The 15,873-nt window shown below is 37.5% G+C and overlaps 1 protein-coding gene across 1 annotated transcript; it reads left to right on the top strand.

The window, feature by feature from the left end:
* The first annotated feature begins 14,752 nt into the window (after positions 1-14,752).
* Positions 14,753-15,652, top strand: LOC124250297 (vomeronasal type-1 receptor 2-like). The gene has a single exon (XM_046682110.1). It carries the CDS (start codon positions 14,753-14,755, stop codon positions 15,650-15,652), a length of 900 nt encoding a protein of 299 aa, XP_046538066.1.
* Positions 15,653-15,873: the final 221 nt, after the last annotated feature.

A 15,873-nucleotide genomic window follows, 5' to 3' on the forward strand; every position in this document is an offset into this window, starting at 1 on the left:
TGAGTTTTGTAAGTTGCATCTGTAGAGAGACATTACTCATTTGACATCAAATAGTTTGAATGGAGATTTCTTCAAAACATTTTCAAGTAGAAAGGGCAGGATTGCTTTGGTGAGGAAGCAAGAACATAAAAGTAGTTTCTGTGATTTTTAGAAAATTCCAAGTGAGCATTGACTATTAAAATTTACATGCTGTAGGGGCTGGCCCCGTGGCCGAGTGGTTAAGTTCGCGCGCTCAGCTGCAGGCGGCCCAGTGTTTCCTTGGTTCGAATCCTGGGCGCGGACACGGCACTGCTCATCAGACCACGCTGAGGCAGCGTCCCACATGCTACAACTACAAGGACCCACAACAAAGAATATGCAACTATGTACCGGGGGGCTTTGGGGAGAAAAAGGAAAAAAAAAAAATTTACATGCTGTATTAGATAAAAATGCATGGATTAGGGATCTGTAGAAGGTGCATTTATATTAAGATCCCCGTTGGACATTATGGTTAGAAACAGGCTCCACAGTGCATTCTCAAGTCTCTCAGTTCAGGAGACAAGTTTAGGGTGGAGGCTTCTATTAAACTTGAGCTGTGGAGGAATGGCCATGTGAAAGCAAAAGTCATGAATCCATTTTGTTTATTTAGAGTCTTTGGAGTGAGATTTCAAAGGAGGAAAATGGATATTTCCTCAATTTCAGGAAATATTTTAATACAGTTCTCTCTGTTCACATTACAGAGCTGAGGAAAAGTCTCTATGATCATTGCAGCATTATTCACAATAGCCAAGACCTGGAAGCAGACTAGGTGCCCATCAAAGGACAAATGGATAACAAAGATGTGGTGTATCTATACACAATGGAACACTACTCATGCATAAAAATGGATGAAATCTGGCCATTTGTGACAACATGGATGGCCCTTAAATGCATTATGCTAAGTGAAATAAGTCAGAGGGAGAAAATCAAATAACGTCTGATCTCTCTCATACATAGAACATACAAACAACAATAAACAAACACATAGAGACAGAGATTGGATTGGTGGTTACCGGGGGGGGGGGGGGGGCAGGGAGGAGTGTGAAAGGAGTCATTAAGCATATGTGTAAGGTGATGGATTATAATTAGTCTTTGGATGGTGAACATGATGTACTTTACACTGAAATCAAAATATGGATGTCCACCTAAAATGTATATAATGTTGTAAACCAATGTTACTGCAATAAAAATAAAATTAAAATAATTCAAATTTATTAACGGACAAAAGAAAATAAAATACAGGCTAATTATTTTAACCTAATGGATATATATTGAAGATTAGTTGCAAAAATAGTGAAACATATTTTTACCTTACATGAGACATGTAGAAATACTTGCCACATGTGAGACCATAAAGCAAGATGTGTGCATATGTGTATATATATATGTGTGTATATATATGTATACATCTGTACACTTTTGTACGTATTTGTATATATGTGTATAGAAGTGTGTGTATATATGTGTCTGTCCAAATGTGTGTATATATTTATGAATAATAAGTCAAATTATGTTTGTTTTCCATCAATCCATGATACTGGAAACCTTCAAATTAAGAAATAAAAATAGACTACTCATTAAAATAATGAGTATACTTTAACTTTACAATTCTATTTTATCTGATATCACCATGCTAGTTGTGTAACTGGTTAAACTTGAATGGAATGCAGCTTTTACTTTTCTATTTTAACCCTTATATTTTACCTGTATCTCTGGGAAGTAAAACCTACTGAATATAGCACAACATGTTTGACTTTATTGGTTGTTATCAATTTCTTAGGGTTAATGTAAAAGTGGATATATTTGAGATTGGATTCATGAATGTCCTATATGTTCTTCCTTACATCTGATCTATTTTTTCATCCTTTCTAACTTAACTTCTGGATCTTTTTTTAAGTAACTCTATATTTTGTCCTTTTACTTTAGAGGTTATGTAATTATTGGTAAAATTATACAGAATATATTTTTCTACTTTTATCCCTATGTTTTAGCTATATCACTTGACAAAGAATCCAGCTATAAACAGTAAAATATGTTTGATTTATGATTCTATTCATGTTTCGTGTCATAATTAATATCTTTCGGGTTGGATTTACCAGTGTATGGTGTGCTGTTCATTACATAGGCTGTATTTTCTTAGTTTTTCTATCTTAACTTCTTCTGTATTAATTTTTAAACATTTCTAAATTGTACCTCTTTTACCTTGAAAATTGTATATTCAATATTTCATAGTTATTAAAATACAGGATATTTTAGAAACTAACCATGCTGTAGTTACTTATGCATTAACTCCACTTACACAATGTCATGGCATTCAACATTAGTTAGTATGTGAACTTTCTCCTCCAATTTTCTATTGTTGATTTGTATTAAAAACAATTATTTCACTTGTACTGGTCATACATCATACATGAAATATCGCAGACTGAACTCAATTTTGTACATGACACATACATCAATAAACAGAACCCTCAGAACCCTCAGAAGCCACATTTTGCCTCCTTTCAGTATCTACCTCCAACAGTAACCAATATTCTTACAAGAGGTTGCCTAGATATCTTTTGGTGTGTTTTTTTTAATGCTATTAATGTTAATTCTGCCCATCTCTTCCTGCTTCCTGAAGACTTCAGCAAGTCCATGGCATCCAAAGAAAGTTCTGATGTCCAGAACCTTAAATGGACCTTTCTGTTCAAAGGACCAATTTTTCTCATGTTTAAAGGAAAAAGTCAAGCCTGTTGCAACGTATTTCCTCTATGTATTTCTTTTGTTTGAGGTTTTTCATATCTTTTATCGACTTCTGTTCAAAACTATATTATCAACAGTAACAGAACATTTTGTTAAACCAACGGCCTTCTATGCAGAGGATTATTCTTTTTATTGTTTTGTTTTTTTAAAGATTGGCACCTGAGCTAACAACTTGCCGATCTTTTTTTTTTTTTTTATTTTTCTCCCCAAATGCCCCCCTGTAGATAGTTGTTTACTTTTAGTTGTGGGTCCTTCTAGTTGTGGCATGTGGGACGCCGCCTCAGCATGGCCTGACGAGCGGTGCCATGTCCACGCCCAGGATCCTAACCGGTGAAACCCTGGGCCGCCAAAGCAGAGCACGCAAACTTAACCACTCCACCACGGGGCCGGCTCCCAGAGGATTATTCTTTATCAAAGATATAGGGCTGATTAATTACTTGACCAACATAATGAAAATGATGTGTTTCTCTCAAGCAAAAGTTGAGCAGGTTGTATTACGACTCATTTTGAAATATTCAAGTTTTTAAAATCTGTGGCTTCTCAGCTGTGATGCAGGTTTGCAGTGTGCACAGAAGGCTCGTGGTCTGTTTAAAAATCCCACACTGTATTCGGGAAGGGCAAGGGGACCAAATTCAAATGTAAGGTTCTTCCTGCAAGTTGTGACATGAGACAGTCAGTTTTTTGTTGCATGCCCAGGATTCTCACGTGTTCTGCCACCATCCATAAAACTGATAACTTAATTACTTTGCTACCAGATAGTGTAAAATTAAGACCCTTCTTCCTTAGTTTAGATCCTGAAGGCCACAGAGAGGCAGAGGGACTGGATCTGCAGTGAAGATTCAAGGAAATCTGACTTCTGTGCTGACCACTGTATTATGCTGGAAGCACCAGGAAATCTGGGGGCATCGGGGAGGGGCTGTTTGGAATAGGGTCTGTGGGGAGCCCTATACATTGATACCACTGAAGGGGTTCAGAATGAGCCGCCAAAGGAAGTGTAATTTTGGCACGTAGATTATTTTCAGCTGAAGACAAACGTGGTCCAGAAGACTCGGGAAGGGCTTTTTTACCTCCCCCTTAACCATCTAAAAGAATTGAGATATAGGGCCTGGTCTAGGAAGAGAGCTGTCACCAGACATAACCAGTAAGTGCGTAGGCTATTTATGGTGAGCTGGAGCAGTTCGGCAGGGCCTCTTTGTTCAAAGTCCTCTCTGTGTCTCATTGTCTATGCATGGCATGACAGACGTTTCTTTACAAAACATTTGTTCCTCCCAATGTCTGGTGAATTGTCTTCCTTCTCTTTAAAGCCCAAGACTCCTACCTCCTTCTCATTAGCTCAGGGTGGCATATAATCCTCAATTGCCTAACTCTCTTTGATTCTCTCATATCTATGTGAAACTCCCCTAAGTATGCAATTCAACTTCTTGTTCTCCTGTTAATCTGTCTTCTGTCAACTTAATTAATAGACCAGCCAAAAGAACCTAGCAGTGTACAGGATAACGTTTTGTCCCCAGCAGCTGGCAAGCCAGCCAGAAGAAACTTCTGAGTTGGAACTGCCTGCTCCAAGGCAGCTACAGCTGAGAGATCCTGACCTCAGAGAAAAGTCAACAAAAGGTAAGGATCTCACCATGTCAGTTTCCTGGGTCTCTTCCTGTGGGGTCCAGTGGGAGTGAGTGTGGCTAGAGTCCTTCTTGTTTCCTTTTATAAATCTATATGAGCAGGAGGAAATATTTGTGGAACTCCTTTCTTTGGTATAGCAACTCTCATAAACATTTGTTCTGAGTATTCTTGGTTCTTACTGATATTTTTCCTCCAAGAAATGATCAATTTTTTTTTTTTGGTCTCTGTCTGTTCTGTCATGTGTCATAAGAGGAAAACCATAGGGTGAAATGTGGGCATTGATCCTATAAGCCCGCTCTTTGAGCTAGATTCCAGACTAGTGAATTTACAGATCTTACCAGAAGAGTATCTCTTTAGACAAACTTTGCTGTGGGTTAATGTTGCCATGAGGTAAAGGCTATTGCTAAGGGACTATCTTGAAAGTTAAAGCTAAAAAATTGGTGGGTATGAGTTAAGCACTTATAAGCTATTAGAGAGCTTGCCACCTGAATCAAAGACTCCCATATAAGGATATATTAGTCAAGAAACAAATTATATTGACAGTAAATCTCCTGCAAACCTCATAAAATTTCCATGCAATGTGGTTTTCTGGGAAACACCACACAATTTTCAAACCAGAGGAATATCTCTTTTAGGTATTAGTTAGGCTCCAAGACACCCAAGGCTTTCTTCAAGCTGTTAATGTGCATATAAGAAAAACAGATTAGATTTTCTTTTTGTCTTGTTCTGTGTTTTGAGAACTTGGGTTTGTGACCACTTAGGGTATTCTCTCCAATCTCTACTAGCCAGAAGGTGACTATATTACTGTGTGTCTTGGTGGCCAGTCAACACACTGAGGTTCCAAGAAAGCAAGTCACAAGCAGCCTTATCTTTGTCTTTGCCAATTCACAGAGAAATATGTCATAAAATGCCCCAGTCCATAAGGGGCTTCTATAATCTAAACCTTCATTATTGTGTTAGTGCTCTAAAAGTTTTATTACAGTGGTGCCTGCCTAGTGTCACAGATTAACGGGTCTGTGATTCAAAGCATCTCACGAGAAACTGGAGATAATTGTTTTCAGTATAGCATTCTTACTGCCTACAGCACTGGTGAGCTTCACTTTCTTAGACTAACTTTGGGAGTGAACATTATGAATCTCATGAGAGCCACATCTTTTGCACTATCATTTGGGAAGCCTGTTGTATCTATGGTTAAGGCAAAAAGGCTTATTGGGCGGAGGCACTGTTGATATTTTTAATATAAGATCTTCAACATCAATGGCTAGGAAGTGGATCCTTTGAAATGGAGAAACTTCTATATATGAAATTATTTTGGAGAATAAGCTTCCTAAACAATTGTGTTTTGGTACCTCTGTCTTTGGTCATTACCAAATTTAAAAGTGGATACAGAGAAGTATAGTCACTAGCCTTAGGAATCCCTTAACAAATAGAAGAATAGAAAGTAGGCTTATAACACAATTTAAAGATATATGAGGTATCTAAAACAAAGTATTGTAAGACTGATGCAACTCCTACTGCTCCCCTCAATGCTCCTTTATTTGAGTACTCATTCTAGTAATCTTCTTCTGAATTGCCTTTTCACTATGAAGAGATTATTCAAGAGTTACCTCTTAAAATTAGACCACCTGAGGCTACAGGTGATTCTTTTCAGGTATCTCTTACTCCTAGGTCAAAAGACAATCTAAGCACCATAGTTAAAGAATGTCCTAAACTGAGGGAACATCCTCAAAAGTGATTCTAAATGAATTACCTCCTGACATTAATAGCTTGATAAAAAGACAGAAAAGAGAATGGGAGGCCAATACTCTGATTGAACTTGTAATGATGGATGTGTACTTTGAAAGGATTTGGTAGCAAGGCCGTAAACAAAGTCTGTCCAGTAGTGGCCTTAAAGATGATCTCATAACTATACACAAAGGATGGCCCTCATATGGGCCCCTTCCAGAGTTGATGAGATGCTGAGAGATTTAATGGTAAACTTCTATGTTATTCCCTTAAACTTCCAAATGAAAAGTAAAATTAAAATTAATAGCAAATCTTGCAAAATTCTGGTAAATATCAGAGCTACAATCTTCTCTATAAAACCCACTCAGAACCTGCAGATGAGATCCTGAAAAAACTGGCAAAAGTCAGTGAAGTCTAAGAATTCTTACCAGAGTCAGCTCTCCAAGATCATTCTCTGTAGTACCCAGTAGAGAAAGCAAAAGAAAATATCTTTTGAACACTCTTTGGGGATGCCTCTTTGCCCAAGGATCATTCAATACCATCAGAAATATTCACTCTTTGTCCCAGCTGAAAACTGACAAGATATTTAAAATAAATGTTTTTAGTAGCTCAGTGGTCAAAAGTTGGTCCAATTGGAAGGTGATATACAGTCCCTGAGAGGAATATTTTAGGCCTTCTGCCCAAGCCACAACAAAATTCGGTATCCTGAACAAAAGAAAAACCTCATGAAGTCTTTGTAAAAGTTTCTACTAAAAATGGTAATGTAACTCTATGGGTGAATCATCCTGTGATGGCACTTAGGCTGCAACCCAATTCTTTGAAGGAATTAAGAACAACTGTCATCATCTTACAAATCTTTGCAAAACTAGATGTGCAGCTTGAGATGCAACTCAAAGTTTATCTGTTCCTTTCTCTAATTCACAAACCTTGCCTATACCTCTCAAAATGCTTGCAGATATCATAAAGAGTCTGTATGTTAGAAAGGAAATTGTCCTATACTGAAGAAAACCAAGGAAAAATCTAAATAGTAATTACTCTACAGTTCTGATATTGGACAATATAGCCCAAAGCTCCGTGCAAAAAAAAATGTGCATTCTTTCTCTGTCCCTTGAAGGTATCAAATTCACCATTTATTGAAATGTAAACACAGCCCACAATCATCTGACATAAATGGGACAAAAGGGAGGAAGAGGCCTTTTTATAATACATACTGCTAAAAGGGCTCTCTCATCCAAATGCTTGGCTACAAACTCCTTAAGATTACTTGTTAAGGCCAACTAAAAGTCTTAAAAGCCTTCTGCACAAATATTAGCAAAACTGATTTTAGAAAAGTAACTTTAACTTCTGTCTGCCAGAGACAAAATTGTTTATAAACCAGTGAGTTTTGTATTGTAGCTGAATTATGACTCAAGTTATGGAATGAAAGCTATGAGATTTCTGTTTGTGTCTGTATCTATGTTTGTATAGGTCTATGTATGTACACGAGAGGTATGGTGTTTTCCTACCCCCAGATGGTATTACCAAAATTAATTTGTAAAAGGACTCTATTCAATTTGCTTAAAAAATGAAGTATTTACTTAACTCAAATTCTTACAATACAATAGAGATTAACCAAAAATGAGTTTCAGGTTCACATGATCTGCAATAGTATTCAGCATGAAACCTAGTTGAAGTTTGCTAGTTTAATTAAAATAGCATGCCATTAGAATTATCTACATTAAATATAATACTTTTATTCTTCCTAAGCTTACTAAAGGTCCAATAGTTTAACGTTATGTCTTAAAAAATTTGTCATCAAGAAAAATAGCATGAGATGGTGGCTGACTTTGTCTAATATCTCATGAAGATTTTGTGGGTAGTCTAAACATAATTATTAAGAACAAGTAAATTGAATAGATGTAAGTTGGAGATAAAGTTTTCAGGTGTACTTTTTAAATAGTTTTCCCAAATCTTTCTGGTAACTTGAAAGCTTAACATTTTGTTAAATTAAGTTAAATTATGGAAAATCAATGGTTATCTAGATATTATTTTAAAATATGGATCATTAATTACTGAACCTTATGAAAGCTTATGAAGGTTTTTTATCTATCTACTTTTGGCTTCCTGTTGTTAAAAAGAAAGGAATACCACCAGCGCAAAACGAAGCCTTTTAAAAGTCCAATTCAAGATTCCTCATGTAAAGTGCTAGCAAAGCAGAATAAAAGTTTCTATATTGTCAATCAGTATTCTTGCTACGCATTTATAATTAATCACACCAAGTTTATTGAAACTGTAGTCCATTTGTAAACAAATTAGTCTTACTACAAGTATCTTTGGTAAAAATGGGGATGCTTGTAGAGAGGAAAATTATGTTTCAATAGAACCTAAAATATACACTGTGGAGGTCATATTCTACTTCTGTTAATTGTTTTTGAGATTTTGTTTTCTACCTCTATACTGGACTATGTCGTGAATTCTTTTAGTTTCCTCCAATATTTGGTTACAATTCTCCAAGTTAACATTTCCAATTTTCTCCCACCTTTTTGACTTGGAACCATTGAAAAATAAAGTGCCCTTTTCCAAAAGCCATGTAAATTAAAGTTGGACAACTTGATGTAAAATTCAGAGAAATCACCACCCCAGAACATATATGAACAACCTTTGTTGTCCTGTTGCATTGCGATCATTCAGAAAGATCCCCAGAGATATTCAAACTGCAAACTAGGGATATCTATCAGATTACGACTGCCTGCCCTCAATCTATCTAAAGATTCTTTGTCAGAGCTCTAGAAATCTTCTTGACTGGTTGCCTTCAGAACTCAGAAACTGAGATAACTATCTGCTCCAATCAATAACCATTGTTTTTCCTTTGTGGAAATGCCTCTTATTAAATACCTGATTGCTTTCACAATAGACAAAACTTTGGGATCCCACCTGAATCTACAGGTTCTGTTCCTACAAAGACTTGGACTCTGACTCAGACCTGTGGTCTTGAAACCCCCGGATTCTAGGTAAGGGGCTCAGAGGCCAACGTTTTTTGAGGAACCAGCTTCCTCCTGTTGTTTGGGCCTGGTCTGTAGATGGGATGTGCTGGGTTGTTTTGGACACAGTTTAATGTGTGACATTCGTGTGGGGACTACTGGGAGTTCTCAGCACTGCGAAGAGTAATTTTTTAGGACTGAGAGTCATCCCAGAGAGGCAGAGTCATGACGTTGTTCTGGGGACATGCCTGGGTCTTCAGGGTAGAAGATATACATGTTTCAAGGTGAGGATTAAACTCTCTGGATTCTTCTTACGTTACAGATGTTGATGTGAATGTAGCACAGGATTAGAAAGTGGAAGAAAATAAGGTGTGGTATGTGTGGTCACAGTGTGTAGAACATTATCCATTATAGCCACATGGAAGCACCTATGGGCAATTCCTCACCCTTACAGAAAGTGTGCACTCATTATGATGAAGAAATTCCATGTCTCAGAACCAGCTGGATCATCTACATGTGCTAAGATCAACAGGAATGAGCATCTATTTTTCATAATATGTTTAATAGCAGGAAACAGACAAGCATATACAACCTTGAAATGTGTAAACAGAAAGTATTTGATGAAGGCTCGTTGGTAATGAAATGGAATACGATAAAACATTTCAGAGAGCATGGTATGAAATTCTCTCCTCACAGGTGGTTGATGAGGAAATAAAAATTATTGGATAAGTCCAATAATATTTTGGATAATAATTTTACGGAAACACTGAATCAAGAATGGAATGTTAACAGTGTGTGTACGTGGGTGTGAATATGTGTATTTTTTATGCAGTTTCAGATACAATCCAAAATTGCATCAGAAGCAGGCTACAACACAAACAGCTAAAACTGGATTTGGCGGAATTAGTGTTTTCCTTTACTTTGTCCTATAAATATTTTATAATTGCATTTATTTTTGCATGCATTTGTTTTATATTTATCACATAAATTGTGACACATTCAGCAGTTAATACAACACTCATTTACATTCTCAGAGTTCATAAATCAGAAGTTCGTCAGACTTGGCTGGGTACTATGCTTAGGATTTCACAAATCAAAAATCCAGGTGTTAGCTGGCAGAGGTTGTTCTCTCCAACACCAGATCCTTCAGCTGTTTGCAGGGGTCATTTCCTTCTCAGGTTTCCAATGCCCCTCATGCCTATGTTCAACAACACCCAACTGAAGGGAAGAAAACCTCAGACTTCTAGTCTCTAAACTCCTCCTCAATGTACGTCCTCATGTTGTTACACTGAGCCTACTCAGGTCATCCAAGATATTATCCCTATTTTGGGTCACTTGACTACCTACATAGGTAAACTGAATTACATCTGCCAAGGCACTTTCACAGTGCAACAATCCATAACCTCAAAGTAATAACGGTGGGTGGAGTTATAGATGTGACATTGTAAGACCAGTGATATTTTTTAATGAAAACTTTTAAAAAATACATTTAAATATATCTGCAAAAATATTAGCACTTTACCTCTTGAGATGCTTTTTAATAAGGGAAAGTTAGGGAAAAAGAGTACATATAAATTTAAATTTTGCCTTGCTCTGTTTCATATTTTAACAAAGCATGTATTATATTTTAATAATGTCAGAACCAAAAAATCAGATCTTCATTGTCAAATTTGAGGTACTAAAGGTTGTCAAAACATAGATAGAGCCATAATGGACATTCAGGTGCTCTTTCCATCACTGAGCACCGAATACCAGTTAAAATCTCTCCTGTCAGAACAGGTGTGGACACATCATTTGTCTCATATCCAGAATCTGGAGCCAAGTGGCTGTGGCATGTTGTACACCAAAATCCTACATGCAGTCCTCTCTATCGTTTCTGTCTTCCCTTCTACCCTCGACCTCTGCTTAGGGCCAATAACCATCCCCAAGACTTGCATGACCATTTATTATACCCCTTCAACATCATATTATTTAACTTAGTGACATGAGGGCTCATGTGGCTTTTCCACACTCCTGCTCCTGAACCCTCTTCTCCCATTCTCCTCGCATCCCCATTAACTTTTTCACTCTCATGACCCCTAACCACATATTCACCCAGCACACAATGTCTTCCTACAATTAACATCCTTGCACAAAATGCCCCTTATCTGTTTGACCTCCACATCTTAGCCTCACAGAGACTTTAACACTCTTGTTTCTTTTAACCTCTTTCCTCTCTGTTCCTCTGGTTCTCTGTCTTCCCACACCCCATGCTTTCTGCACTATATATATACCGCAAGCCTGTGTCTTCCTTGAGGCTCACTCTGTCACACATATTTTCTCTTTCTCTGTCTCTCTCTGCCTATCTCTCTCTCAGACACACAAACACACACACACACACACACACACACACACACACACACACAGAGTCATTCCCCAAAAGTAAAACTTTACCACTATTTGCCTTAACCTGAATTGGCCATTATCACAGCAATGCACCTTTTAGATAACATTTTTTTGGGGTTATGACAGGGATGGATAGAGGTGGAATAGGTTAAATGTACCTTCCTTTTCAGGTATCAAGAAGTGTTGAGATACAACTATTCTTACATGGGAACCCTATTTTAAGATTCATTGGGGCTTATTGGCATTGTGTCAACTTGCATGAGTATGTGTCATAGTGTGTATGGATATGAGTGAGGATATTGCGTTTGTATGGAGAGTATATGAGAGTATGAATGTGTTTAAGGATGTGAGTGTATGTTTCTGCATATTTGACTGTGTTGATATACATGTCTGTTTGCATCTCTGTGTTCAAATTTATAGGTGTAAATCTATGTGTGTGTGTGTGTGTGTGTGTGTGTGTGTGGAAGGGATTATCCATCATTGTGACTTGTATCCATGAATTGGCAATCAGGGTGAATTAGATAGTTGGCCAAGATCAAATGCTGGATTACTTTCTAGGAGAAATCCAATATTTAATGAAAATATGTGTGGGGTTCCTGGTCAGATTTCATAATTTTTTAATTGAGGTAGAATTGAGATACAACACCATACTAGTTTAATGTGTTTAACATAATGATTTGATATTTGCATATATTGCAATATGATCACCACAATAAGTCTAGTTAACATCTGTCACCATACACATTTACAGAGATGTTTTTTTATTGTGAATTGAAGAAGCAACACCAACTTATCTGAGTTAAATAAAATGTAGAACCAGCCTGATTAACCAACTGCTCAGCGATTCTATTTGTGAGAGACACCTATAAATTTCTACCCTTCCATAAGTATTGTTCCTTTTAGACTGCCTATTCCTACTGGGGGAGGGGAGAAGGTCAGTGTGCATGAAGTGTATTTTAAAAGAAAACATCCATATCACCAAAGTAATTGGCATTGATTTCTATGAAAAAGTCTGTTTTCTAAAGTAAATTATTGCCATTATGTTCTTCGTTTGATCTTCTTCCTTTGAAATCCTTATAAGGTACTTTGGTTTAACTTCTCAACTATTAATTTAAATGACAGAACAAATCAGTGGTTTGAAATCACTTCAGAATTCACTTTTGGTTAGAAAAACCTCCCAAGGCAGCTGAAAATCCAGTGAGACACGTGAGCATGGCTGCCAGTCCCTCATGTGTCAGACAGACCTCAGTATTTCCTGCCGCCACCATTTGAGTCCCTTTTTGCCTCCAGGGATCAAGGAAAAGAAACAGTCTTTCCCAAACATCACAATAATCTCTTTGGAGACAATAACTACAAACTTGTAATTGGTTTTTTTGATAATTAACAACTGGAAAACATATTACTCACAAGTATTCTCAGTTCCCCAGACCCGTCCTCTCACTGCAGTTCCAGATGAAAAGATGATTGCAATGCTGAGGGGAGATGAGGTCACAGAAGCACAAACCCATATCTAGTGCCTCCTCCCTTCGTCTCACACAGGCAGTTTGTTGTGACCATCGCACTGAACCCACCATCCTGGAAAACACAGGGAATCAAGTGGATCTTTTCTATTTCAGTCTGAGAGCTCAACTCTGCAGCAAGGAGGGGTATCAGGAGTCTGGGTAAGTGATGATATTGCAAAAAAGAAATCTTCTGTGTTTGAATCTGATCCAGTTCCTAAGCCACACAGGATGGAGGTATAATTGTGAGACATGAGCTGAGCTTGTAAAGAGACGTGCGGGTCCGACACTGGACACCAATCCCTGATCTCTCCTGATGTGATTGACTGTGATCCTCACTGAAAGTGATTGCTGGTGTTTAGTGCAAGGGCTAATGAAGCCTGATTTCTAATGTAATGACTGTAGTTCAGAAATGCATGTGTAGTCAGGTAACTTACAGGAATCATAAAATACATTTTCTGTGTTACCAGAGGTGTGTAAATAGCACCTCCATGATTAATAAAAACTAGACTAAATCTACAAATTCTTCTACTCCTTTGCAAAAATAGTGTCTATGAATGACAATTGCTAAGATAGAAATATCTTCTCTAGACCTGGGAGTGTGAGGTGCTTTGATGGAGACAGTAAGTGTTTCCTACTGAAAATATTCGTGGTTGGTTCCTTTTGGTGAGACCATTTTTCATCTTCAAGTTAGGGAGGGAGCATATATGGAAATGGTACTGTTACCAACGTATTTCAGATAGCAGCTATCAGGCACAAAAGCATCTTGTGATCTATTCTCTGCCTTCATAATGTTGTCATATCAATTCCAGGCTCTAGAATTTCAGCTTATAAAATAACAAGGTTTCACATCTGAGAGATTTTATTTTCTATACATGTCTTATACTTTAATGTTCACAAATCTTGACTTGTTAATAAGACTTTTTAAGACATGTTAATAAATGGATTTGTTATGATTTGAAAGTAGTAACATTTAGTTCCAACTCTACACTAACTTATCACATAATAGTGCAAGTCTCACATTTTAGGGCATGCCGTACTGTTCAGTGCTGCATGTGATACATATCATCCCATTCCTGGCAGAAGAGCAAATTTGTGTTTCTGTTGCAATTGCAAAGAAAGCTGAGTGCATTCTTTCAAGATAATTTGTCATGGAGTAGGTCCCCAGAATTGTACTACCAGAAAAGCATGTATATTTTATTGAGACATTTAATTTATTAAGAATTGTATTTGTCCATATAATAAATCTTTACACATAAACAGAAACTTGTTAGAAAAAATATAAAATACTACCAACATACAACAAAGTGACATGTTATGGAAAGGTCTAAATACATATCTGTGTTTTTCTGGAAGAACACAGCTAACTATCCTTGTGAGAACATCTCGGTGTTTAAATGTACCGCTGTCACACTATCCCTGCCAGGTTTCAATCTCCATCTTTCCAATAGAAACAATTTGAATTTGACAAATCCCTACACTTTGTCTGCTTCAGAGCTCCTTCTCTTTTAAATAAAAATACCATTACTGACTGTTTCGTGAAGTTAGGAAGAATTCAGGATGTACTATGTATAAGGCCTTTGTAGGAGTGAAACATATTGTGAAAGCTCTTTCCATGATATATATTCAACTCTTGGAAACCTGATAAAAATAAAAGTTCTAAGTAATTATTTCTACATGGGAACGAATGTAAGTGGAGAATATTGACTTCCAGTTGATATGATGCATGTAGCTCATGCCTCATGTTCCCATGCAGGAATTTCTGGCTCAGAAGAAGGCTATCACTTCCTGGATTTTCAGAGAATGACCACCACAGATTTGGTGATAGGAATGATCTTTTCATTACAGACTATAGTTGGAATTTGCGGGAATGTCTCTGTTCTTTACTTTTATCTATTCCTTCACTTCACAGGAAACAAGCTTAGGTCCACAGATTTGATTCTCAAGAATCTGATTGTAGGCAACCTCTTAGTTATTTTTTCTAAAGGAGTCCCTCATGCAATAGCCAGTTTTGGGCTTAAAGATTTCCTCAATGACATTGGATGCAAACTTGTTTTCTATGTTCACAGAGTGGGCAGGGATGTGTCCATTGGCACCACCTGCCTCTTGAGTGTCTTCCAGGCCATTACAATTAGTCCCTTGAACTTCAGGTGGGCAGAGCTTAAAAGGAAGGCCCCCAAGTATATAGGAACCTCCAATACCTTCTGCTGGATCTTGAACATCACGGTAAACACTATGCTCCCTTCGTATGTGACTGAGAAAAGGAACAACACAAACTTCGCACACGTGAGAGATTATGGATACTGTTATGTCATACTTCGTGGATCCATCACAAGAAAACTCTATGTACCATTGATATTATGTCGTGATGGTTTCTGTTTGGTGCTCATGGTCTGGGCCAGTGGATTTATGGTTTTCATCCTGCGCAAGCACAAGCAGCAGGTCCGATACATGCATAGAAACAATCTGTCCCACGGATGCTCCCCTGAGACCACAGCTATGCAAAGCATCGTTGTCCTGGTGTGCACCTTTGCATCTTTGTGGATTCTCTCCTTTATCTTCCTTACTTTTTTCCAAGTTTTTAAGAGTACCAGTCTGTGGCTGGTGAACACATCTTCACTGATCACTGCATGTTTCCCAACTGTCAGCCCCTACATTCTCATGAGCCATGACCCCAGAGTATCTCGGGTCTGCTTTGCTTAGAATGGAATACAAAATCCCCTAAACTTTTCATATATTGGTCCATTTTATGCATGCTCACAATGGTGAATTGCTTTTCTTTAGGCTTCTTCACCATATAAGCACATTTTTCAAACACTCACATTCCGAGGGAATGATAAACAAGACAGACCAAGCTTCTGCTCCTAAATAAACAATATAATCAATAGCTACTGTAAATGAAATATGATATTATTACCATGTTA

Source organism: Equus quagga, chromosome 13 (assembly GCF_021613505.1).
Source record: "Equus quagga isolate Etosha38 chromosome 13, UCLA_HA_Equagga_1.0, whole genome shotgun sequence".
Taxonomy (NCBI): Eukaryota; Metazoa; Chordata; class Mammalia; order Perissodactyla; family Equidae; genus Equus; species Equus quagga.

Coding starts and splice junctions, on each gene's coding strand:
- LOC124250297 (XM_046682110.1), top strand. CDS start 14,753: ATGACCACCACAGATTTGGTGATAGGAATGATCTTTTCATTACAGACT.